General features: G+C 56.4%; 1 protein-coding gene across 1 annotated transcript in view; it reads left to right on the top strand.

Annotated features, from left to right (window-relative positions):
- The first annotated feature begins 2,470 nt into the window (after positions 1 to 2,470).
- Positions 2,471 to 24,116, top strand: part of ACSF3 (acyl-CoA synthetase family member 3) — a 35,757-nt gene continuing 14,111 nt past the window's right edge. The window contains exons 1-5 of the mRNA XM_058709672.1: positions 2,471 to 2,620; positions 6,008 to 6,162; positions 7,641 to 7,786; positions 11,958 to 12,070; positions 22,814 to 22,940. Of these exons, the coding sequence (XP_058565655.1) occupies positions 2,486 to 2,620; positions 6,008 to 6,162; positions 7,641 to 7,786; positions 11,958 to 12,070; positions 22,814 to 22,940 (676 nt within the window). The 5' untranslated portion in view covers positions 2,471 to 2,485. The remainder of the gene's footprint in view (positions 2,621 to 6,007; positions 6,163 to 7,640; positions 7,787 to 11,957; positions 12,071 to 22,813; positions 22,941 to 24,116) is intronic.

The following is a 24,116-nucleotide window of genomic DNA, read 5'->3' on the forward strand; positions in this document are numbered from 1 at the left end:
GTGAGTTCTGCGTTGCTGCCGTAACAAAGGATTACAGACCGGGGCGGGGCAGGGGGCTGACGGCAACACACAGATCCCTCACGGTTCCCAAGTCAGAAGTCCGCGATGAGTCTTCTAGGGTGATGTCGGGGTGCGCACAGGGTGGCTCCCATCTGCGGGCTTCGGGACAGGCCGGTCCTGGCTTCTTCCGGCATCGGGCGGCACTGTGCCCTTGGCTCGTGGCCACCTCGCCCCGGGCTCTACCTGCCTCACGTGGACCCCGTGGTCACATCGGGCCACCTGCGTGTCCAGGGTACCCTCCCTTCTCAAAAGCTTTAACCGCAGGTACAGAGCCCCTCTTGCCACGCGAGGTGACGTATCCATGTTGATTAAGAATCGGACGTTGGGGTCCGTGGCTCAGCCAACCGCACCGGCTCTCCTTTGTTCCGCAGCGGGAGGTCCAGCTGGGGCCTCGTTGTCGGGCCTCCCGTGTGCCTATCCTTACGGCGTGTCCCTCCCCTGAGGCTCTCGGCCTCTGCCCTTCATCCGTTTGTGTTGTTTCTGAGCCGCGGGGTCCTTGGTGGTGTTGAGTGAACAGAGACTCTGCAGCTTTGAGATGGCTGAGGCCCCGCCCACTTTCTAGACAGACAGACCTGTCTGGACTGTGAGCGTCGGTCCTGGCACGCACACGCCTCTTCCCGGCGGGGCTCTGACCCGGGCCCTTCCCTTCCTCTCTCTCCGCCCTGCTCCCCTCACCCCTGGCCGTACAGCTGCCCTGAACGGACTCGCTAGAACGGACTTGACGTTTCAGCCCATGGCGCTGTGCTCAGGTTCATTCCTGTGCTGCCCTGAGGCTCCCTTGGCCTCTTGTGTCACCGTGTTGGGTCCCACTGCTTACCCGTGCTGCCATCGAAGGACATGGTTTCCAGTCCGAGGACATTGTGAGTCAGGCTGCTGAGGACACTCTCGTAAGGCTCTTTCTGTGGACGTGTCTCTCGGCCGTGACCTGCCACGGACACACGAGTGGAAGGGCGCTTACCGCCACCGGCAAGGCGTGCGGGTGGCTCCGTGTCCTCGCGCACATTGGCATCACGGTCGTGTGGCTCTCAGCCGTTGCAGCGAGAGGGTTGGGTTTGTGCCCGTGTGTGTGTTTTCGCTTCCTTCTGTCGAGGTGTGATGCCCAGATAGTGTGTATTTCGCCGCGTTGCAGTGAGTGTGCGTGTGCGAGGCCCGCCGTCCCCGCCCTGCGAGGCTGGCCATGCCCCCTTCCGCCCCCCCAACCCCGGACGCGGCCACCTCTTCTGTCGTCCTGCTCTAGGGCAGTTGGTCTCCTGGGCCTCACGAGTGATGGGGGCACAGAGACTGTGTCTCACTGCCGTCCCTGACCGTTCTTGAGATGTGTCTGTTCACGCGACAGTGGCTCATCCCTTCTCTGCTGCTGTCCCTCCATTCTCCTGTTGGGGGACATTGGGTGCTTTCCACTTCGGCTTTACGAGTAAAGCTGCCAGGACATCGTCATGGAACTTCCTGTAGGGACAGATTTTCCTTTCCTTGGGGTACATACCCCAGGGTAGGACTGCTGGGTCAGGACGTCGTGTGCGTTTGACTTCAGGAGAAACTGCCGAACCGTGGCTTCTGCTCCCTGCTTTTGTCGGCAGTGAGGAGGGCAGCACAGCACAGTTGTCCAACTTTTTGCATTTCAGCCACCTTCCTGCGTGCACAGCACCACCCTGTTTTCGTTATAAAATTCGTATTTCTCCTGAGCACTTTTTCATATGTTGTTGGCCATTCAAAATCTCTTTGAGGTGTTTTTTTACTATTGACTTGTAGGTCTTCTTTATACAATCTGGGTAGAAGGCCTTGGTCAGAATTACACGCTATGAACCTTTCCCCAGTCTGGTGTTTCACAAACAGTGTCTTTTTTAACACTGTCTTGTGATACAGACAATTTTTACTTCTGTAACTCTGGTCTGGAAGTGGTGACCGTCGTGGACGTCCTTGACTCACGGTCTCGAGGAAAGCGTTGACGGTTCCCGGTTCAGTGTGATGCCAGCTGCTGGGTTTGTAGATGCCGTTTACCAGCTGAGGACGTCCCTGTCGCGTCCCTGTCTGTGGAAACTTCTTCTCTTAGAGGGGACAGGGTATCACAGGTGTCTTACCTATTGCGATGATCACACAGCCTCTTCCCCCTTGATTTGCTTATTATCTCTTTCTCCCTTTAGTCTGCTAACATAGCTAGTTATGCTGATCAAAGGTTTTCACGTTTCTAGCTTCCTAACCTTGCGGCCCAGACTTCCCGTGGTCGGGATGTGCTGTCCTTTTATGTGTTGCTAGGTTTGATTTACTGACATTCTGTTAAGGCTTTTGCATCTGTGTTGATGGGGAAGGCAGGTCTGTAGCCCTCTGGGGGCGTCCTCGCTGGGCGTCTGTGTCGGGGCCGTGCTCCCCTCGGGAAGGGCCTCTCCCCCACCGGGCAGGTTGGTGTAAGGCCGCGGCTGTCCCTCCCATGAGGTTTGCTCAAACTCACCACGGCAGCCATCCAGGCCATACCTCTCCAGGAAGGCTTTTAACGAAGGGTTCCGTTTCTTTAACGGATTCAAGACTTCTAAGGGTTCCTGTTTTGTTTCTTGTGTCAGTTTTGGCAAGTTTTTGTGTTTATTTTACTTGAGCTTATTTTCTATTTCTGAGAGAGAGACAGTGTGGCCAGGGGGGTGTGAGAGGGAGGGACAGAGAGAGAAAATCACAAGCAGGCTCCACGCTTAACACAGAGCCCGACATGGGGCTTCATACCACGACCCTGGGATCGTGACCTGAGCCGAAATCAAGAGTCAGGCCCTCAGGGCACCTGAGTGGCTCCGTCGATTAAGCATTTGACTTTGGCTCAGGTCATGATCTCACAGCTTGTGGGTTTGAGCCCCATGTCGGTTTCTGCGCTGACAGCTCAGAGCCTGGAGCCTACTTCAGATTCTATGTCTCCCTCTCTCTCTGCCCCTCCCCTGCTCCCATTCTCTCTCTCTCTCTCTCTCAAAATTAAACAAACAGTAAAAAAAAAAAAAAAGGTCAGGCACTCAACCAACTGAACCACTCGGGTACCCCATTTTTGTTTCCAGAAGAAATTGTGCCTCATTAAAATTGTGAAATGCATTGGCATGAAGTAGTTCGTGCTTCTCTCCCTGTCCTTCCGGGGTGCCTGGGCTCTGAGGTGGTGTCTCCTTTAACTCTGATGTTGGCGGTTGGCACTTTTGTTTGTTCTGTTCTCTTGATCGTTCCTGTGTCCGGGCTCGCGGTCCTGTCAGTCTTTTCTTTCCTCCAATGCACCCGTGCTGCTTTAAACAGTCCGGAGTCCATAACTTACACAGTGATGACCCGGCCTTCCCTTGTGGGGTGCTCCCCCTGCCCCCCCGCTGGCTCGTGAGCCTCCCAGCTCATTTCCCTGAACTGTGTCGTGTCTTTCCTGCGGCTGTCGATGCGTTGTTCACACCATGCAAGTCGCCACCGTAAATGATTCAGGGAGTCTTCATAAATGTGGATTCTCGGGCTTTGTCTCAACCCCTGCTCCCACGCGGTGACCGCCGTCCACCGCCGTCCCCGCGCATTCCCCTTCCGGACGCTGCACGCACGGGGAGTCCTACCGCCCGCAGTGTCCTGTGTCCGGCTTCTGTCACTGCGCACAACGTCTCCGCTCCATCCACGTTGCAGCGCGGGGGTCAGCGCCCCCGTCGTGCGGCCACGCGTGCTCCGCTCGCCCCCGAACCGTCCGTCGGGCTCGTGGGAGACTCGTAGTTTTGCCCGGTGGGAGCGGCGCTGCTGTGAACGTTCGCACGCAGACCCTTGTGTGGCCCTGTCTCCGTTTGCCTTACAGGGATCTGCAGGGACAGGATCGCCACATCGCAGCGCGGGTTTACGTTTTGTGTTTTCCGAAACCGCCAACCTGTTTTCCAGATCCGTTCTTTCCTGGTTTACGTTTTCACCCAAGTGTGCGGGGACCTCGGTTTCTCCACATCCTCACCAGCCTTGTTCTAAGTTACCACTGTCCTCACGGTGGAGGATGTGCAGCAAGACCCCTCGAGGTTCCGATCTGCATTTCCTTGCTGACTAGTCAGGTGGAGTGATGTTTCACGGTTTATTTGCACCCCTGTCTCTTCGGTGAGCCGTCTGTTTAGGTTTTTTGCCCCTTAAATTGGGTTGTTTATCTTACTGAGTCGTAAGCGTTCTTCATATGTTCTGGATGTAAGTCTTTTATCAGATGGATGGTTTGCAAACATTTCCTCCCGGTCTGGCTTGTCTTTTCCTTGCCTTAATGGTATCTTCTGAAACACGTGTTTTGGTGAAATCCGTCGTATCTGTTCATTTCATAGATCACACTTGTGGTGTGACCGCTGAGAAATCTTTGCCCAACCAAGATCACGAAGATTTTTTTCCAGAAGTTTTGTGGTTTGAGCTCATGCATTTAGGTCTCTGATTCACTCTGGGTTAATTTTTGTGCGCGGTGAGGGTCTCAGATCCATCCTTTACGGGTACGTGTTCAGTTGTCCTAGCACTGTCCGCTGGAAAGATGATGTCTCCCCGGCTGAAGGGGGGCTCCCTTGCCAACACCCACTTGGCCGTGCGTGACGGTCTGTTTCCGGGCTCTGGTCGGCCCGTATCTGGGGGTCTGAGCTTGGACCAGCAGCATGCTGCGTTGGCCACCGTTGCTTTAGAGCAGGTGGGGAGTTGAGAGCTGTGAGTCGTCCACGCTTGCTCTCCCTTGTCACAGTTGTTTCGGCTCTGCTGGGTCCTTACCCTCCCACGTGAATGCGGCCAGGGGCCTGGGGCCCCGGGGGACGTGGTGACGCTGCGGCCGGGCGGCAGAGGACCGCCGTCTCGTCAGTGCTGCGGCTGCCGGGCGGCCTTTCCTCGGTCGCCCGTGCGTCGCCCGCACTGCTCTGTCTCCTGTCCTGTCCCGTCACTTTCAGTGTAGACCTTTGCCACCGGCCTGTGCCCGACTGCTTCTGTCCTTCTGTGCCTTCCTATCCGTGTCTGAGTCTGTCCGGGGAACTCGTGACTTTGGACAGTATGTCTCCTGGTTTTGTGATGGTTCTTTTTTGTATTTCCACATTCCTGATGAAATCCTTGATTTTCTCTGGTTTTGTTCACCTTTTCTTCAAAATTCTGTAGCCTGTTTGTTGTAATTGCTTCCTGTTCCCGGTCTGATAATTCCAACATCTGGATCTTTGAGGCTCTGCTCAAAGACATTTTTTTTCCTAATTATGGGTCACATCTTCCTGTTGCCTTACATGCTTTGTCACGTGGGGGTGCCCATCATTGTCTGTAAAGGAACAGTATTGTTTCCCCTGAGAGCCCAGTCAAGGGGCAGCGTGTGAGGTGCCAGGCCCTCGAATGCCGTGGGCCGAGGTCTGCATGTGTCCAGGGCACCGGGGCCCAGTGCCGTGAGCTCTGCGCCACCCCCACCCCCCCATGACCGGGGCTGACGCGGCAGCGCCGTCGGTGGGGGAGCCGCGGAGGGAGTGTGCTGCCCCAGCTGCCTCCAGGGCTAGGCGACACGTGAAGCGCTTTTGTACGAAAGCAAGAAGCGTCTGTTGCCGAGTGACACAGAATGCACGTGCCTTTCCGATGGGCCGGGACGGTGGCGCATTCACCACCTCTGTTGGCGCCAGGCCCTGTGCTGACCCGGGGCTCACCGGTGCCCCTCGGGAGGGCGTGAGGTGACCCGCCGCTGCTGACGCCGGGCCGACGCCGGAGCCACGCCCCCTCTCGCGACTTGCTGTCCCCCACAGGTCACCCTGCAGCGGACACCAGTGTCGCTGGCACAGCAGGTCCACGGAGTGGCCAGAGGCTGTGTCACCCTGTGAAAGTGATGGGAGCCGCTTACGGGCCCCTCAGAGTCGAAAGGAAGGAGCGGTCTCCACGAAGAAAACTGTTCTGGAAGCAGATGGCACGCGTCTGAGCGTGTGTGTGTGTGTGTGTGTGTGTGTGTGTGTGTGTGGTTTCTCACGTTTTTGCCGTATCCCTCCTTTTTCCTTTTGAGGTTTGGGAAAAGCTCTTAAGTTCTGAAGCTCCACGAATTAACGTATTTATGGCGGTGCCTACAATATATGCCAAGTTGATGGATTATTATGACAAACATTTCACTCAGCCTCACGTCCAGGATTTTGTACGTGCGGTCTGTGAGGAGAAAATTAGGTAAGTGAAAACAGTCCCCTCTCCTACCCAGAAAGTCTGAAAGATCACACATACAACTTACTTCCAGTAAAACAGTTCTAGGTTTTAGGAGGCAGCGCTTTCCCTTTCCTGTAAAGTCTACATCTAGCCATTTGTATTTTCCGCACGTCCGTCCGTATAGTGTCTCGCTGCGTGTCTGTCCAGGTGCATCTGTCTCTCTGCCGGCCTGTCTGTCTGGTGGTCCAGTCTGAAGGAAGAGGGCTGCCCCATCCACTCTGACCCCTCGTCAGCATGGCTCCTCGCAGCCCCCCGTCGTCTCTCTCCGCCGTGGTCCTCGAGCTCTGGCCCCTGAGCGCCCCCCCCCTCTCCGGAGCACCCCCACCCCTGCCCTCCCACATCCCTGGACAAACACGCTTCCTGACAGAGACACGCAGGATCTTCTGGGCCCTTCGGCGGCATGAGGCTTCTTCCGCTCTGTCTCATGCACCTGCAGACCCCGCACGCTTCTCCCTGCTTGTCGCTGCAGTGGGCGTCCTGAGAGTCCGTGAGTTTTCACAGGACCGGCAGACACACGTCACCCGAGTGTGGCTCCATGAGGCCAGCACAGCCAGTCAGCAGAACACCGAGTGAGCCGCTGCGCAAGCCTGACCTTGAAATCTGTGCACGTGTCCCTGTGGCTTCCACCCCGCTCCACGCCCCTGGTTCCCGCTTCTTAGGAGGAGCGCAGGAGGGTCGTCCACTGTGCTTCCTGGAGAGAATTCCGGATTATCCGAGCCAATATCCGACATGGCCGTGTTTCTGCCCCCTCCCCCATTGCTTTGCTCCCCATCCGGTGTTGCCTGCCTCCCGCCTGCCCAGCCCCCTCACGAGGCATCTGGCCCCCAGGACAAGAGCGGCGTCAGTCGTACACGTTCCGCAGACCTAAAGAGCCAAGGGCAAGCGTGGGATCAGAGAGAGGAAACCAGGGTGATTTCCGAGAGGCAGAGGCCCCAAGGCCTCACTGGCTTGGGCTCGTGGTGGGGCGGGTCCTCGTGAGCTTACCTCGTGAACTAGAAACAGAACCAGCTGTGTGGCGGGGACAGGAGTGCCCGGGGGCTGCCTGAGCGACTGTCCCCTCTGCGAGCCAGCCGGCTACAGCAGTGCCCACTCGTGGGCCGTGTGCTTCCGGCGGCCTCTCGCCCTCTGACCTGGAAGCAGTTTCTCCCAAACCAAAGCCTTACTACCTCTGCTGAGGTTTGGGCTGGTTCATAAATAGCATATTGCTTGCAAAGAATGCCTTCAAAGACCCTAAAGTTATTTTTTTACCTCGATTACCCATTCCTTTGGAAGACTCGTTTGCACCCTAAGATACACCCAACAAATTCATTTCAAAAAACAGACTTAGAATTTAGCCCGCAACTCCCGCTCACGTCCTGAACCGTAGGGCAGTGGCGGCGAGTGAAGAGCTGTGTGTGTCCACTTGCGGTCCCTAAGACTGTCTGTCCCCTTCGTGCTGGCAGGTTGATGGTTTCGGGGTCCGCTGCCCTGCCCCTGCCTGTGCTGGAGAAGTGGCAAAGGGTCACCGGCCACACTTTGCTGGAGCGGTATGGGATGACGGAGATCGGCATGGCCCTGTCCAACCCCCTGACCACGGCTCGCACGCCAGGTACCCACCAGCCGCGTCCTCTCCCTCCCTGCGCCCCGAGCCCTCGGGGGGTGGGGGGGGCCAGTCTGGGGAGCGCGCTGCCCTGCTGGGCCGGAGAACTCTCTTGGGGTGTTGGCCAGGTGGCTGGGGCCTGTCCCCCTGCCACTTCCGCGCAGACCAGGCTTGCCGCTGGCCAGAGCGTCCCATCCAGGAACCACGCAGGGTATAGGGGCAGGGGTGAGGGAGCCCTCTATCTGTCTGGATGACCTTTCCTAAGTCCAGCCTTTTCTCCGGCGCCCCACTCCGACTTCAGCTCAGACTTTCACGTCCCGGGTCCTTAGCAAGGAGTCCACAGCGGAGCCCAAGCCCGGGAAGTGAATGTGCCCCGTTTCTGTTCTTAGCTCCCTCCCAAGTGCACCAAGGCACCCCCTCCATGGTGTCCGCAACACGAAAGGGATCCCATTTAGAAATAAGACCAAACACTTCTGTGTCTGTGATTATATCCACACGTGCATGTATCTCGCACGTACGATAAAACTCACCGTGTCCACGTTCAGTCTGTGAGTCTTGGAAACACACCTAACCATGTAGCCCCCATCACACTCGAGACACAGAAACGTCCAATGCCGCAGACCCTCCCCTTGTGCGTGCTCGGCACCCCAACCCCCCACCACAGGCCAGGCAGGCATGCACCTTGTCTCTGTGCTTTTTCTGGAATGTCCTACAGGACGTGGCCTTTTGGGTCCCTTCGCGGGGTGTGGCATCCACATGGACACATGTCCTTTCCCACGCCGAGCGGACTTCCACGGGGCAGACCAGCCGCTGTTTGCTACCGCTTCGCCAGCCGAAGGACGCTGGGCTGTGTCTGGTTTGGGCCAGTTACCAGTAGGGCTGTCATAAACGTCCGTGTGCAGGTGCCGTGCGAACATATGCCTCGTGGGAGAGTCTCCAGAGGGGGGTCGTGGGGTCCGAAGGCAGATGAGCACTTGACTGCCTGAGAAGATGCCACACCGTGTCCAGAGCGGCTCCTGGCGCTGGGGCGCTCTTACCCATTGACAGACCAGGACCCCGAGGCTTGGGGGGCGGCAGGGTTGCACACCCGCTGTGCCACGGAGCAGGTGTTCGTGCCATTGCGCTAGGACACCCTCTTTGTCGGGAGTGCAGCAGCACGGCCCGGTTTGGAGGCAGAGAGAGGGGCACAGAGATGCACAGAGAGCCTTCTGGGCCTTAATTATAAGAGCAGACACAAGGCCAAGAGCCAAGACCAGGAGCCAGGACCGGATGGAGTGCACGAGGGAGGCCCTGCGTGGGGCTCACCGCAGATGGGGTGGGGGGGGTGGGGGGGCAGGGTCCTCAGGTGAGCAGGGAGAGCAGCCGCCCTGGACAGAAGTCATGCAAGCATGCCCAACTGACCTGGCCGTTTCCGGCCCCCCTCTGCTGAAGGGGGATCCCAAAGGTTCTGAAACCCAAGATTTATTGGGCAGAAATTCTGGAATCTTCAGTCACGGCTGCAGCTCTCCTCCAGGCCTCAGGGGCCTCGTCGTTCGTCTTACCTTTGAATCAAATACCTGTGACCTTTTTCTGTAGCGCAGGCCTCCAGCAGGCCAGTGCAATCCTGTTTGCTTTGGAAAAAAGTAAAGTGGCATCGTTTCTGGAGAAACCAGGTTGACAGGGCGTCCTGGGCACCTTCCGGTCTTGTCTGCTCGTCTTGATGCCTGGGCTGGGCTCGCGTCACACTCGGGGACCCCCGTACCTGCTCCCGGCTCGGGGTCGCCCCGGGCTGGCCCTCCCTCTCTGCTGCCTGTGTGGCCTCTGAGTGTGGCGCTCTCCGTGGGTCCGGGGACCGCCAGGATCCGTTTTTGCAGGTTCTCACACCCTGACGTGGGCGCCCAGGGCGAGGCCAGCCTTGGAAGAGGGTTGTTTGCTGAGAGTCAGGCTCTGGGTCGGGTCTTCGGTTGTTCCTTCTCCGTGGCCCTCACGGTACCACGAAGGGAGATGAATAATTCACGGCCAGGCGCCGCTGGGCCTCATCACACTCTAATTGGCGGTGGAGATCAGAGGCGCCAGCAGCTCCTGCAGCGGGCTCGGGGGAGCGCTGAGGGCAGCTCCAGCCTTACCAGCCTGTCCCCCTTCTCTCGGGACAGCCGCGGACTGGCCGCCCTCCCCAGACTCCGGACGGAGCCACGGGCCAATTGCGGTTATCTGGGGAGAGCTGACGACCATTTTAAAAGACTGCGTTTTATGACTGTACCTGGGGGCGGGGCGGGGACGCTAGGAGGGGGCGGAGCCGACCCCCCCGGGGTGTGGGCTGGTGGCTGCCTGTGGTCTGCCCGGCCAGCTGGGGTGGGACAGACACGGTTCAGGCTCCATTGCTGATCCCTCCCCCCACCCCGAACTGCGTCTTCTCTGTGTGGACCTCACCCTGCGGGACGTCAGGCCTCTGAAACCAGGGTCGTCCCTGCCTGGAGGTTTTAGCTGTATTGTCGTGTCTGCGACGCTGTAATGAATCAAGATTCCGTTGGCTCGTCCGTTACAAATCCCAACGGCTGGCAGCACTCGCCGTTCAGAGGGAGAAAAGAGCAGAGAGGGGCAGGGGGAGCCGAGGAGGACGGCTTTCTCCTTTTAAAAAATGTTCCAAGGAGAAACCAGTGGATTGAAAGCTGGGGAGGAGGACGGGGGGGGGGGGGGGGGTGGGCGCTGGCGTTTCTCAGAGAGGAGGATGGACCCCCTTCTGGTAAGAAGCGTGTGTCCGGTCGGTGCTCCCATATGGTGCCGGTGGGTGGTGCCGTGGAGGGCACGGGGCACAGAGACCGCTCCTCCCGGGCGCCTTTTCCACCTGCTGCCCGGGTCCTGCCCTCTGTGGTATGGTGGTGCCAGAAAGCGCCGTGTTTGCCGAGTTCTGTGAGCCGCCGGCCCGTCAACCTCTCTAGGCCGGGAGGCCCAGGAAAGGACAGTCTACGCAACAGAGTTAAACTTGTCACTGCAACAGCCTAAGGGAAAGGGGCCATTTAGTCTAGAAAAGGTGACCTCGAGCTCCCCTGGCAAGTGCGTCTAGACTGCGTGTGGTCTCCACTGCGCCCAGGGGATGCCAAGCCTGGCGCCAGGAGGAGGGGGCCGGAGGGGCTGGGTTCAGAGGCTGCTTCTTGTGTCCGGTATCCGTGTCTCACACTGGGGAGGAGACTCCCTCGCTTCCCGTGTGGCGTCTCGAGAGTCCTGTTGCCTGCGCGGCCGCGGGCTCCATGCACGTGCACCGCTAGCAGGACTGGGGAGGACCCGCGTCTCAGGTCCTCGTAGGAGTGTCCGGAGCGGGCAGACCCGCCGAGGCAGCCGCTGCACGGTGTGGGGGTGGAGGAGAACGCGTGACCGCTGACGCCTCTGGTTTCCGCCGGTGACTGTAAGTTCTGGAGCCACGTGGCGGTTACGGTTGCCCCACGTCACGCGCGTGCACAAGGCCACTGAGTTGTGCGCTTCGTGACGAGTGATTGTATCTTGTACAGATTTAACTTTGATTTTTAAAATCTTTGGAAGCAAAACAAGAACGCAAAGGGCCAGAAGGGACCTGGTCCGGATGCGCCCCGCCAACCAGGGACACCGCCCTGGCCTCGCCCCTCAGGACCTCAGATGCAGAGACGGGCGGGCCGCGAGGATAGTACAGCGTCATTCTGGCAAAACGAGGCCAGGATCCCAGAATCCTGTGCGGACGTAGAGTTTCAGAGTTGGCCTCCCGGGTGTCTGTCCCATGACAATCCCTCACTGATTCCAGTGGACGCGGGTCCTCACAGACACCGAGCGTTTGGTCTCTGGACCTCCGCCACAACGGTCCTTCACCGTGGGGACTTGCGCGTCGCCCTCGGCGCACGGCAGGCCGCTGCCCCCGTGCTCCGGAACACACCGAGCAAACCATGGGTGCCTAATAAATGAACCAGAAAGCAGGTGACAGGCTTCCCTGCCTGCTTCGTCCCTCCTGGGCCTTCTGCACACAGGTGCCCTGTGGTGACCCCGGGGACAGGCCACCGGCGCCTGTGCCCTTCCAGCAGAACTAGGTGCTGGAGGGGGAGGTGGTGGCAGCCCCAGCCTTCGGCCCGGGTGCCGAGCGCCTCCCTAAGGTGACTGGGTCCCCTCCGCTCTGGCGTCTACTGTCTTCTGTGCAGGACGTCCAGGCGTGCAGCGCTCTCCTTCTCTGTCTTTGCAGGTTCCGTGGGGACCCCGCTGCCAGGTGTGGAGGTACGCATTGTCTCAGAAAACCCCAAGAAGGACGGCTATCCCTACGTGCTCCACGCAGAAGGAAATGAGAAGGAGACAAAGGTGGGCCACTGCTCGGTGCTCAGCTGGTGGCATACGGGTGTCCCACGGCCAGGACCGCCCAGCAGGCCAGAGGTTGAAGGTCTCTTCCTTGGGGCCCCGACACAGGTTCAGGCTGGTGTTTCCCGAGGGCCCCCACTGGTGTTTCCGGGCACCATGCCCCATGGACGGTGTGCAGAGCAGGGCCAAGGCCCAGCTGGGCCCCGACCTCCAGACTCTGCCCGCCTCCTCAGGCTCCATCCGCTGTGGGTCGTGACAGCCTCTGGACAGCCCTTGTTAAAACGGGTTGTTGGAGGCAGCCTCTGGTTAAAAGCGCCGTGCTGGCGGGGCCCTGTCTCCACTCAGTAAACCCAGGCTGGGTGCGGCTGGTTCCTTGCGAGGCCACCACGGGCAGCTCACGGAGCCCCGAGAACAAAGGCTGCCGCCAACCGCTGGAATCAGTGGTGGCTTGGCTGTTACTCTAGGTTGACCAGGGTGAGGAAGGGGATACTACTTACTGTCTTATTTCAGTGAAGTTTCTAGTAGCTGCAAATCTGATCGTCGGTGAGTAGAAACCCCAGGAAAGTTGAGGGTTGGTGGGACTGGAACCTTGATGTAAAAGGAAATCACCTTCTCTATAGCCGATGCCCATGCTAGACGTCCATGTGACTGATCTCTACTGGACCCACGTGTCAGCTTCTGTCCCTGGAGAGGTGGCTCCCAGCTCCGTACCTGTGCCAGGCTTTGCCCTGTGACCTTGCCCCGTGGCCTCGGTTTCCGTGTGTGGAGTGAGAGGTCGAGGAGACAGTCAAGCAAGCGGGTAGAGCTGGTGGTTTAGGTGTAGTGCTACGAACGTGTTCACGGTGAAGAAGTAGGTGTTCCGTTTAGCCAAGAAGACCCCGCCCCTGGGCCCCCGTGGGGAGGGTCAGCCCTCGGCATGTCGCCCGGCTCCCAGTCGCGGTGTTCCCGGGGCCTGTGCAGCCTGACGGTCCTTGCCGCTTCTCTGGCCAGAACCCAGCACCAGGAATGAGGCGTGAGTGGCCGGGGGGCAGGGGGCGCCAGGGTCTCTGCACCGCACAGGGGAGCCCTGGGGAAGACAGGAGCAGGGAACAGCGGGGCTGAGCCGTGCTTCCCAGATGGCGGGAAGATTCCATGTTTGCTCTCACGGGCCCGGAGCAAGGCGGGGAGGGGCGCACGCCTGTGACGCCCGGTGGCTGTGGCAGCCGGGTGGTGCCCGTGTCTGAGAAGGCCCTGACGGCTCCAGAGGGCAGCTCACGTGCCCGGGCCTGTGAGTGCCAGCCTCGTTGCGTCTGCCGGGGCACCGTCTGGGCTCTCGCTGCCGGTCCTCAGCGTGTGTCCTCGTCTCCCCGTCGCGGGCCGCCCTGGCTGTGGCTGCTTGCTGACGTGGCCGGAAGCCCGGGGGCACCCAAGTGTCCCGCCGTCCGCAGCTCTGAGCTGGCGCTTCCCAAGCCCGCAGCTTTGTCTGGCAGGACCTTGGGCTCCCCTGCCCGGACGCTTCTCTGGATGCACAGGAAGTGGCTCCGTCTTCTCGGTGTCTGTCTCGCCTGGCTGCCGGGCCGCGGTCAAGGCCACACCTGCCTGGAGGACCCGGCAGCTTTGTTTGCTATGGTGCATCTTCCACGTGCCACGGCCGCCCAGCCGGCGTCGCCTTTAACCCTACAAGCACGTCGCGCGCGGCATCTGTTTGTTTTCCAAGTGCTCACTTTCAAGAGCGCCAAGCACCGGCCAGCACCAGTGAGGTCCGGCAGCAGACAAGTGGCTTCCCGGCTGTATGTGACACGCTGGCTTGCACACGAAACATCGTCTCTCGCCGAGGACGCAGAGACACCGCGTGTGGTGTTCCGGCTGGCGCAGGGCGGTGGCAGCGAGCTCTGCTTCCCTCGTTTCCCCTTAAAAATTAATTATCTTGTTGTTTGTCCATATGCGGGCTGTCGCTCCGGACAGCAGCCTGCTCGGCCGCCTGTCCTCCTGACGGCCACCAGCCTCTCCTGGGCTCCCCTCCCGCTCCTTCCCCCGCCCCCGCCTGTCCCTGCCATCTGTCGCCGCTGTGTGCCACCGACGGTTGAATGCGACCCGCGGCAGGGCGAGGACTGGGGGCGGAGAGCCGGAGGGCCTGCTCGTGCTCTGGCCCTTCAGTGGGGGGTGGGGTGACCAGGCTGTCCCCGCAGAGGCACTCCCCTCTGACAGACAGACCATCATCTGCCACGTGTCCCCTGCCTCGTGGATGCAGTGGGCTTACCAACTCTGTGTCGAGGGCCAGGAAGGAGGTGGCCATACCCCAAACTGGGAATCGTCACAGGAAGGCCAGTGGTGCCTGATGGGCAGGATGGATGGGCCGGATGAGTGTCTGCCAGCCCTTAGCTTCCCTGTGCCTCTCTCCCCCCGCCTGCACCAGCGCTGGCCCCACGTGCCCTTGAAGGGCACGCTCAAGCCACAGAAGGCAAGCAGCCACTCCTTCCTGCCTTGAGCCCGTCCCTGCGTGCATACCCAGATCCTTCTAGCCCCAAGCAGTGGGCGGCACTGAGTGACACAGCCGTCCATCGGGACACGGTGGGAGCCCACAGCCAAGGAGGGACCTGGGGACCTTCAGGGACAGGGGCCCTACCATGGGTCCCACCCGCCCTCACCGGCCTCCTTGGCCCATAGCCTACCTGCCTGCATTCCTGCCTCTTACTCCAGCAGGCTTTTCTTAGAGCAGATCCCTCACTGTGAACTTGGGCAGGTGTCCGGGCTTGTACCTGGGGGCTTTCTAGCACCTGCCGCTGCCAGAGAAAGACATTCAGGCTGCTTTCAGACAGGGAAGGCTTCGTTCCAGTGCTGGCGGTTCTCTAGCATGGCCGCTTGTGGTAAGCGGAGTGGTACCTCTGCGTGGGTGCCCATGCCCTCGGTAACATGACAGTCCTACACGTGAGTCCTCTGAAGACGAAGACAAGAGTCCCCATGAAACAGCCCAGGCTTTTGGCTGCAGCATGAAGCAGCATTGTGTGTGACTGCTGGGCACCCAAGTCTGGGGGTGTGCCCCATCCAACCTGCACCCGCGTATCCTTGGGAACAGCTGGGGCCCCCAGACACCAGGTGTGGGCCTTGCTGATCGCCTGCCTACCTCTGAACTCGTCCCAGCAGATGTGGGGTGTTAACTCTGAGTAGGTCTAAGGAATCACAGAAACCCCTGCAGGGCTCTGGTCCCACTTGTGACCCAGTGATCCAGGTGATGGAATGTAGCCTAAGGTAACATTTATTGTTACGCACTATTTTAGATCATTTATTTCTCTGTGATAATATTCTCATCAGTGTTCCCCTTCTCCTGGCTTATCTTCACTTTTTTTTTTTTTAATTTTTGATGTTTATTTGTTTTATTTTGTTGTTTTTTTTTTCCAACATTTTTTATTTATTTTTGGGACAGAGAGAGACAGAGCATGAACAGGGGAGGGGCAGAGAGAGAGGGAGACACAGAATCGGAAACAGGCTCCAGGCTCCGAGCCATCAGCCCAGAGCCTGACGCGGGGCTCGAACTCACGGACCACGAGATCGTGACCTGGCTGAAGTCGGACGCTTAACCGACTGCGCCACCCAGGCGCCCCTATTTGTTTTTGAGAGAAAGAGCGCAAGGTGGGGGCGGGGAGGGGCAGAGAGAGGGAGACACAGAGTCAGAAGCAGGTTCCAGGCTCTGAGCTGTCAGCTCAGAGCCCGACGTGGGTCTCGAACCCACAAGCTGTGAGATCATGACCTGAGCCAAAGTCAAATGCTTAACCGACAGAGCCACTCAGGCGCCCTGAGGACCTGACTCTTGATTTCGGCTCAGGTCACGATCCCAGGGTCATGGTATGGAGCCCCATATCGGGCTCTGTGTTAAGCGTGGAGCCTACTCACGGACCGTGAGATCATGACCTGAGCTGAAGTCGGACGTTTAGCCAGCTGAGCCACCCAGGCGGCCCCGTATCTTCACCCTTGATAAGCCTTCATACCCTTGTCTCTAAAACTTATAAATGTCAGTGACCAAAATTAAGTTGACTCCTTTGTCCCAGAGTCTGTCTGATGAGTCATTATCACATAAACCACTGTGTAATGGGTGCATGTGTATTTAGAGCTTCAAGTTGGTGGTTCGTTTTCCCTCTTTCCCTAAAGCAATGAAAAAAAAAAATTTTTTTTTGCATAAAGAAAATGATGGCCTGGGGCGCCTGGGTGGCGCAGTCGGTTAAGCGTCCGACTTCAGCCAGGTCACGATCTCGCGGTCCGTGAGTTCGAGCCCCGCGTCAGGCTTTGGGCTGATGGCTCGGAGCCTGGAGCCTGTTTCCGACTCTGTGTCTCCCTCTCTCTCTGCCCCTCCCCTGTTCATGCTCTGTCTCTCTCTGTCCCAGAAATAAATAAAAAACGTTGAAAAAAAAAAAAAAAAAGAAAATGATGGCCTATTTTAGTTACTTGGTACTTGCTTTCCGTAGTCCAGAGACTCCCTGGCAAAACTGTAGGAAAATTAGGACTGGTAGATGTGTGTGTCTTTATGGTATTGAACCCATGAGGGGTGGTACATATCTGAGCTGGTCTATACAGAGGTTGTATGCTCTTCTCCCTTGAACTGTGTATCTGTTTCTCTGCCAACACCAGTCTTGCTACTGTCGCTTTATGGTGAGTCTCAGAACTATAGCCTTATGCCACCAAGTTTATTCTTGTTCAGAGCTGTTTTAGTTATTGGCATTATTTTGCTTGCCATACCAGCTTTACAACTAGGTCGTTTGTATGTATTAAAAAATCCTTTGGGGATCTTGATCAAGATTGCACTAAATCTGTAGATCAGTTTGGTGAAAATTAACATCCTCACTATGACAAGTCTTCTGATCCATGAACATGGTATGCCTCTGCATTCATTTAGGTCTTCTTGGTGTGTGTGTGTGTTCTAGCTCACTGATCCTTTACATGTCCCACTACATTTATTTTTTTCCTATTTTTTTTTAATGTTTATTTAATTTTGAGAGAGAGAGAATCAGAGCATGAGCAGGGGAGGGGCAGAGAGATGGGGAGACACAGAATCTGAAGCCGGCTCCAGGCTCCGAGCTGTCAACACAGAGCCGCACGCGGGACCCACAAACTGTGAGATCATGACCTGAGCTGAAGTCAGATGCTTAACCGACTCAGCCACCAGGTGTCCGACATTGGTTGATTTTCTAATATCAAACCAGCCTTGAACTCCCAGGACCAACCCCCTTGCATATGGTATATCATTTATTTTATATGGTGCTGGATTGGATCTGTGAGCATTTTGCTGAGGGGTTTTGCATCTGTAGTTTCCCTTCATTGTGCTTTTTTTTGTCATGTTTGGGTGTCAGGGTAGTACCAGTGTCATAAAGTGAGTTGGGAGTTATTCCCTCCTCTTCTGTTTTCTAGGAGTGACTGCATGTAATTGGTATTATATATTTATTTAGATAGAATTTACCAGTGAAACCATCTGGGCCCAGAGGCTTCTTTTTTGGAAGACATTAACCATTAATTCAGTTTCTTTAACAGTTATAGATAGGACTGTTCGGGTCATCTAATGCATCTTGGGTGAGTTTTGGCAGATTATGTTTTTTGAGAAATTGGTCCATTTAAGTTGTTGAATTCTATGCATAGTGTTTTTCGTGGCAACCCCTTACGAACCTTTCCGTGTCTGCATAACTTGAAGTATTCTTCTTGTTACTCTTGTGGATAATTTGTGCCTTCTCCTTCTTTGTTCTTTGTTATTCTTGCTACAAGTTCATCCGTTTTATTGGTCTTTTCTGAAAGAACTTGTTTTTGGATTCATTGAGTTCTCTCTGTTGCTTTTCTCTTTTCATTTTAATTTTTTTTTTCCAACGTTTTTTATTTATTTTTGGGACAGAGAGAGACAGAGCATGAACGGGGGAGGGGCAGAGAGAGAGGGAGACACAGAATCGGAAACAGGCTCCAGGCTCCGAGCCATCAGCCCAGAGCCCGACGCGGGGCTCGAACTCACGGACCGTGAGATCGTGACCTGGCTGAAGTCGGACGCTTAACCGACTGCGCCACCCAGGCGCCCCTCTCTTTTCATTTTAATTGGTTTCTCGTTCTTATCCTCATCGTTTCTTCTAGCTTGCGTTTTACACTTTTTACAGTTTCTTAAGGTGAAACGTTAGGTTGTCAGTTTGGGACCTTTTCTCCTTCCTGATTCATGAGTTTGCTCATGCAAATCTCCCAGCAAGCCCTGCTGAAGCTTTACCTATCCCCCCGATTTTTATGTGTTGTCATTTCGTTCAGTTCAAAATATTTTCTGATTTTCTAGTTTCTCTTAAGACTTCCATGACTCATGGATCATTTAGAAGTATGTTGTTTATTTTCCAAGTAATAAGGCAGGCTATTATCTCTCGGTTCCTCATTTTTAGTTTAATTCCCTTGCAGTCAGAAAGCATACTGGATACGATTCCAGTTGTTTTAACTTTGTGAAGGCGTATCGCGTGCCCCAGAACGTGGCCTGGTGGTGGACACGCGTGCTGCTGCTTCCGGCCACAGCGCATGCGGGTCCAGCCCCCGTGGTCGGGGTGCTCAGCTCCTCAGGTCTGTGCTGGGTGTCTGGCCGGTTCTGTCGCTAAGGAGGGGTGTGAACTCTCCTCCGTAATAGTCCGTTTCTGCTTTCTGGTGTTTGCTGATGTATTTGGGAAGTCTGTCACTTGGTGAATACACGGTGATAATTGATACGTCTTCTTGGTGACTTGGCCATTGTGTCATCTTGTGATACCGCTTGTATGTAACGTTCTTTCTTCCAAGTTCATTTTGTCTCGTGTTAATACAGCTGCTCGGTCTGTTGTGATTGGTGTTTATGTGGTTGTATGGTCCCACGCCCTTGCTTCTAACCTGCCTGTGTCACTGTCCTTGAAGTGAGTGTCGTAGAGGTGGTGTGCGGTTGGATCGCATATGGCTTCTCCCGTCCACCTGACAGTCTTTTAATTGGCGTGCTGAGAGCACTGACGTTGAATTTGATTATGGAAACGAGTGAACTCCAGCCACCCCCACCCACCACCATGTGCTGTTTGCTCGCTGTCTGTTTGCCCAGTTTCTCCTTGCCCCGCTTCCCTTTCACTGCGCTCTTTGGACCCATGTTTTAGCAGCCCGTTGTAATTTACCTGTTGAGTTTTTGACTATCTGCCTTTGTGCAGCTTTTTAGTAGTTATTCTGGGGTCTATAACATATATACTTCCCTTTTTGGAATCTACTTAGACTCCACACTTAACACTCCCAGAAGAATGTAGACTTCCTACCACGGTCAAAGAGAAAAATGCTCAGTGACGCTTGTTAAAAATGGCAGGGCAGACTTCATCCAGGACACTGGGATAAGTGTAGGGCCCCCTGCGGTGGGGCTTTTCAGTGCGGAGGAGAGGTTGGGCTCAGCTCTGAGTGCAGTGTGGTCTGTGGACATGTTCTTGCAAGCAGCAGGGATCGACGGGATCTTGGCTGAGGGCAGGCCGGGTGATCAGATGTCACCTGGGGGTGATACCAGATGTGAGGCTGACCGGGCATCAGAGTGGGGGACTCTTGCTAAACTCAAACAGCAGGGTTTTGTTAAAACTGGATCTTACAGGGGCACCTGGGTGGCTCAGTCGGTTGAGTGTCCAACTTCGGCTCACGTCATGGTCTCGAGGTCCGTGAGTTCAAGCCCCACATCATGCTCTGTGCTGACAGCTCAGAGCCTGGAGCCCGCCTCATATTCTGTGTCCCTCCCCTGCTCACGCTCTCTCTCTCTCTCTCTCTCTCTCTCTCAAAAATAAACAAAGATTTTTTTAAAAATTAAAAAAAAACCCTAGATTTTACAGGAAGGGCCCAGGTGGGCCTATGATAAATTTTGGGAGCCTGACTAAAGTCTGGTCAAGTAAAGAATCTTTGTCACCACATACGGGTCCCTTTGCCTTTTCTGTGTTCAGCAAACACCATTGTCGTGTGTAACATCTACAGAGGTAATAAACTCCATTAGGCAAGATTATAATGTTTGCTTTCAGCACTCAAAACTGCAAAACCTCATGAGGGACAGAATAGTCAGTTTTATTCACCCAGGTACTTACCAATTCTGATGCTTTTATTTCATTTCTGAGCTTCCCTGTTTTCTTCTGGCATCGTTTCCCTTCTGTCTGAAGAACGATCTCTGGCAATTCTTTAAAAATTTTTTTTTTTTCAACGTTTTTTATTTATTTTTGGGGCAGAGAGAGACAGAGCATGAACGGGGGAGGGGCAGAGAGAGAGGGAGACACAGAATCGGAAACAGGCTCCAGGCTCCGAGCCATCAGCCCAGAGCCTGACGCGGGGCTCGAACTCACGGACCGCGAGATCGTGACCTGGCTGAAGTCGGACGCTTAACCGACTGCGCCACCCAGGCGCCCCTCTGGCAATTCTTTTAATTCAGATCTGCTGGCCACAGGTTGTCTTGTTTTTTATCTAAGAGTGTCTTTGTCTCTTCTTCCATCCGTAACGTTACTCTCACTGGACCTGGGGTTCCGGGCTGATGCTTGGAAGGTGCCGTCCCGCTTCCCTGGCCTCCGCGGCTTCTGGTGAGAAGGTGGTGGTCGTCGGAGGCGCGAATCCGCTCTGGCCACTGCCAGGCTTTTCCTTTATCCTTGGTCTGCAGTGCTTGGATCATGACGTGTCTGAGCTGGCGTTTCTTTGGGTTTGTCCTTTTGGGGGTCCGCTGAGCTGCTTGAATCTGCGGGTGTCACCAGACTTGAGACTTTCCGGGCAGATTTTACCCACGACCCCTCTGGCTCCTCGCTGCTGGCTGCTTGTCTCCTGGGAATCCGGTAGCAGGAATGCGGCCCTTACGGCAGGGAGGAGGGTAGGGCCGGTTTTTCCTGTTGCTCAGATGGGGTGGGCCAGTTCTACTGACCAGTCTTCAAGTTCTCAGACTTTGCTTTGTGACCTCCATGCTGTTACTGAGCCCATCCAGTGAATTTTTTTTACTGCTGTTACCGTGCTTTCCGATTCTAAAATTTCCTTTTGGTTTCGCTTTAGAACTTTTCTCTCCCAGGGCTTTCAGTTTTTCCATGTACTTCTAGAGTGTTTGCCCTTCTGTTTGGAGCACGTTTATGATGTCTGTCTTAAAGTCTTCGTTAGGGGCGCTTAACATCTGTGCCGCCCGGCCTTGTCCTGCACAGATGGCCTTTTTCCTTAAGAGTTGACATTTTGCTGGCTCTTCACGTGCTGAGTAATCTTGCGCCCAGGACGCAAGAGTATTATGTCATGAGACTCTGGGCCTTGTTTATTTCCGGTGGAGAATGCTGACTTTTTTATTGTTTTACTGTTACCCAGTTAGCTTCAGTCATCCAGCGCCAGCCTTCTCTGGGGTTGGGTGCCCACCTGTTTATTTTTGGGGCCTTTGCCTCGCTGCCCTGTGGCCAGTCTGACCTTGGCAGTGGAACCTGATAGAGGGCAGCAGTGGAAAAATGGGTGAAATTCAAATCAAGTCTCTGGTTCAGCTGAAAGACAAACGCTGCCTCCTGCAAGCAGGCTAGATGGCAGGCGCTCGGCTGGGCCCTGCACGTGGAGCCCTGTCCCCTTGGGGTGGGGTTGCTGTGTCTGTAGGAAGTGGGCTCAGGAGTCAGTAGACAGCTGCTGCGTCGTTCTTGGAATTCCATTCTGTCCAGGCCTCAGACAAACGAGTCAGACAGTTTTACAGCCTCTTTTAAAGGGGTCTCTGATTTTTTTTTTTTTTTTTTTTTTAAAGAGGGATGGTTCTTCCCCAGAATAAGTTCATTCCAGGTGGGAGTTGATAAGTCAAAGCACAGCACTGGCCTCGGTTCAGTCACCTCTCCTGGGTCCACTGACAGCTTCCCACGGGGCCTCTTGACGTGCTCGTCCTCTGCACGGTCTTCTGGCTTCACGGAGAGCCTCTCAGCTTCTTACAAAACCCAGTCTCCCTCCTGCCCTGCGCTGTGGTCACAACAGAGAGAGCCCCCTGCTTCCCAGGGCCACGTGATCTGGGCGCGCCCTCTCCTGAACACCTGGGGCCTGCTCGCGAGCCAGCCTTTCTCAGTTGGCTCTCCGCTCAGCCTCCTTCTAACCGAGCGGAGGCCCCGCGGGAGCTGCCAGGACCCAGCTCCTGCTGCCGCCCCGGAGCGCGAGCCGGCCACGCACGCCTCCTCGCACGCACGTCCTGTGTGTGTGCTTTCTCCAGGAAGCACCCTGAAGACGGGAGTTTCGTCAGGTGCCGGGATCACAGCTTTTACAAGCGGACAGGCGGCTCAAATCCAGCCAGGCGCGGACTGAGACCTGGGTCAGCGACTCACGTCCTCCACCAGAGGACGGGGCTTTGTAGGACCGACGCGGTGCCTCACAGCTGCCCGCACGGCGCCGTCTGCCTGGGCTCTGGGACTGAGCGGTGCGTTTCTCAGGGCACCCGGGGGCTCAGCTGCTTAAGCGCCTGATGCTCGTTCTCAGCTCAGGTCATGATCTCGGCCCGGGTCATGATCTCACGGTTCGTGGGATTGAGCCCCGTGTCAGGCTCTGTGCTGAAAGCGAAGGGTCTGCTTGGGATTCTCTCTCCCTCTCTGTCCCTCTCCCGCTCGTACACATGCATTCACCCGCTTTTTTCCTCTCCCGCTCTCTCAAGTAAACATTTAAAAACAACAAAACAAGAAAGATGCATTTTTCAATCGTTTCCAACAAAATGTCTAATTTTGGAAGGGTGCGTGTCTCCAGGGGTCACGAGGGAGGCAGGGGGAGCCCCACACTGCGAGGTGTGTGCTCTGAGGTATGTGTTGCTCTCCCGTGCTGTAGGTGACCCCGGGGTTCACGGAGAAGGAAGGAGAGCTCTTGGTCAGGGGGCCATCCGTGTTCCGTGAATACTGGGACAAACCAGAAGAAACCAGAAATGCCTTCACCTGCGACGGCTGGTTCAAGACAGGTAGGAGGGGGGCCGGAGGGAAGGGGACACCCCACCTTCAAGGCTGTGTCCCCACCTGCCCCCAGAGCCCACCAACCTCTGAAATGAGGACAGCAATGAGGCCTGGTGGTCCTGCCGCGTGCCGTGGGTCAGGAGCCCCCTGAGTGTCAGACACCCTCCTCGCCCCTCCCTCCCACCTTCCCCAAGCCCCCCTTCTTTGTAAATCTTCTCGTCCCCCCTCCCCCCACGCAGGATCCTAGGTCCTTCCGATACCATGTGCTTCCTTTTCCATCCGGGTCATTGTACGTTGTTCTCCCCACGTGCCTGGGTGGATCGTGGTGCTGCCTTGATGTGGGGGCCCCCACCCCCAGCGGGACCTAGAGCCTGCTCAGGCTCCGTGCCCCCGCCCCGGCCCCTCCGCTGTCCTCGCCCTTTCTGTCCCCCCCGCCCCCCACCTCCCCTCCTTGGTCCCAGCAGACCTTGTGAACGCTAGGTTTGCCAACTACAGCAACTCACTTCTGTGTGTGCTCACTTAGAACGTGTGCATGGTCCGCTTCCGGGTGGTTTCTCCTTTCCTTCTTGTTTGTCTGTATTTGTAAAAGTTCTGTGCTGAGAATGCATCATTTCATAAGAATCTCAAGACACTGTTTTCCAAAAAGAAAGGCCTGTTTTCACATATCACCATACGCGGCCCCGTAAGCAGAAATCTGCCTCATTCCGTGCTCTCCTGTGGGGAGCAGAGCCGAGGAGAGACGGCAGGCAGCTGGAGCAGGGTGCCTTGGGGTCACCGTGCATCTCTTAGGAGAACAGTGGCTGTGGCCCTGAGCCTCGTGGCCCCACAGTGTGTGCCTGTGGCTGGCATTCGCGCGGGCACCTCACCGGGCTCGTGTCAGCGTGGATCTGTGGACGGCAGGATCACGTGTCCACTCTGATCTGCTGCTGTCGTGGGCCTGGGGTCACCGAGCGGCAGAGCAGGGACCCACGTAGACCCTGACAGTCTCGGGGTGCCGTGTGGGCCCGTCAGATGGGGGTTTGGTTTGAAGGGACAGATGAAGGATCTTCCGGCGGGGGGGGGGGGGGGGGAACGTGGAGGTGTCCCCTTCCTGTCCCACTGGCCAGGCGGCGCGTGGGTCCAGACTTGCTGGTCCTGCAGCTTCCGTGGTTCTGTCACTTGCCTGCAAAAGTGACATCCCAGCG

This window comes from Neofelis nebulosa, chromosome 17 (assembly GCF_028018385.1).
Source record: "Neofelis nebulosa isolate mNeoNeb1 chromosome 17, mNeoNeb1.pri, whole genome shotgun sequence".
In the NCBI taxonomy this organism is placed as follows: Eukaryota; Metazoa; Chordata; class Mammalia; order Carnivora; family Felidae; genus Neofelis; species Neofelis nebulosa.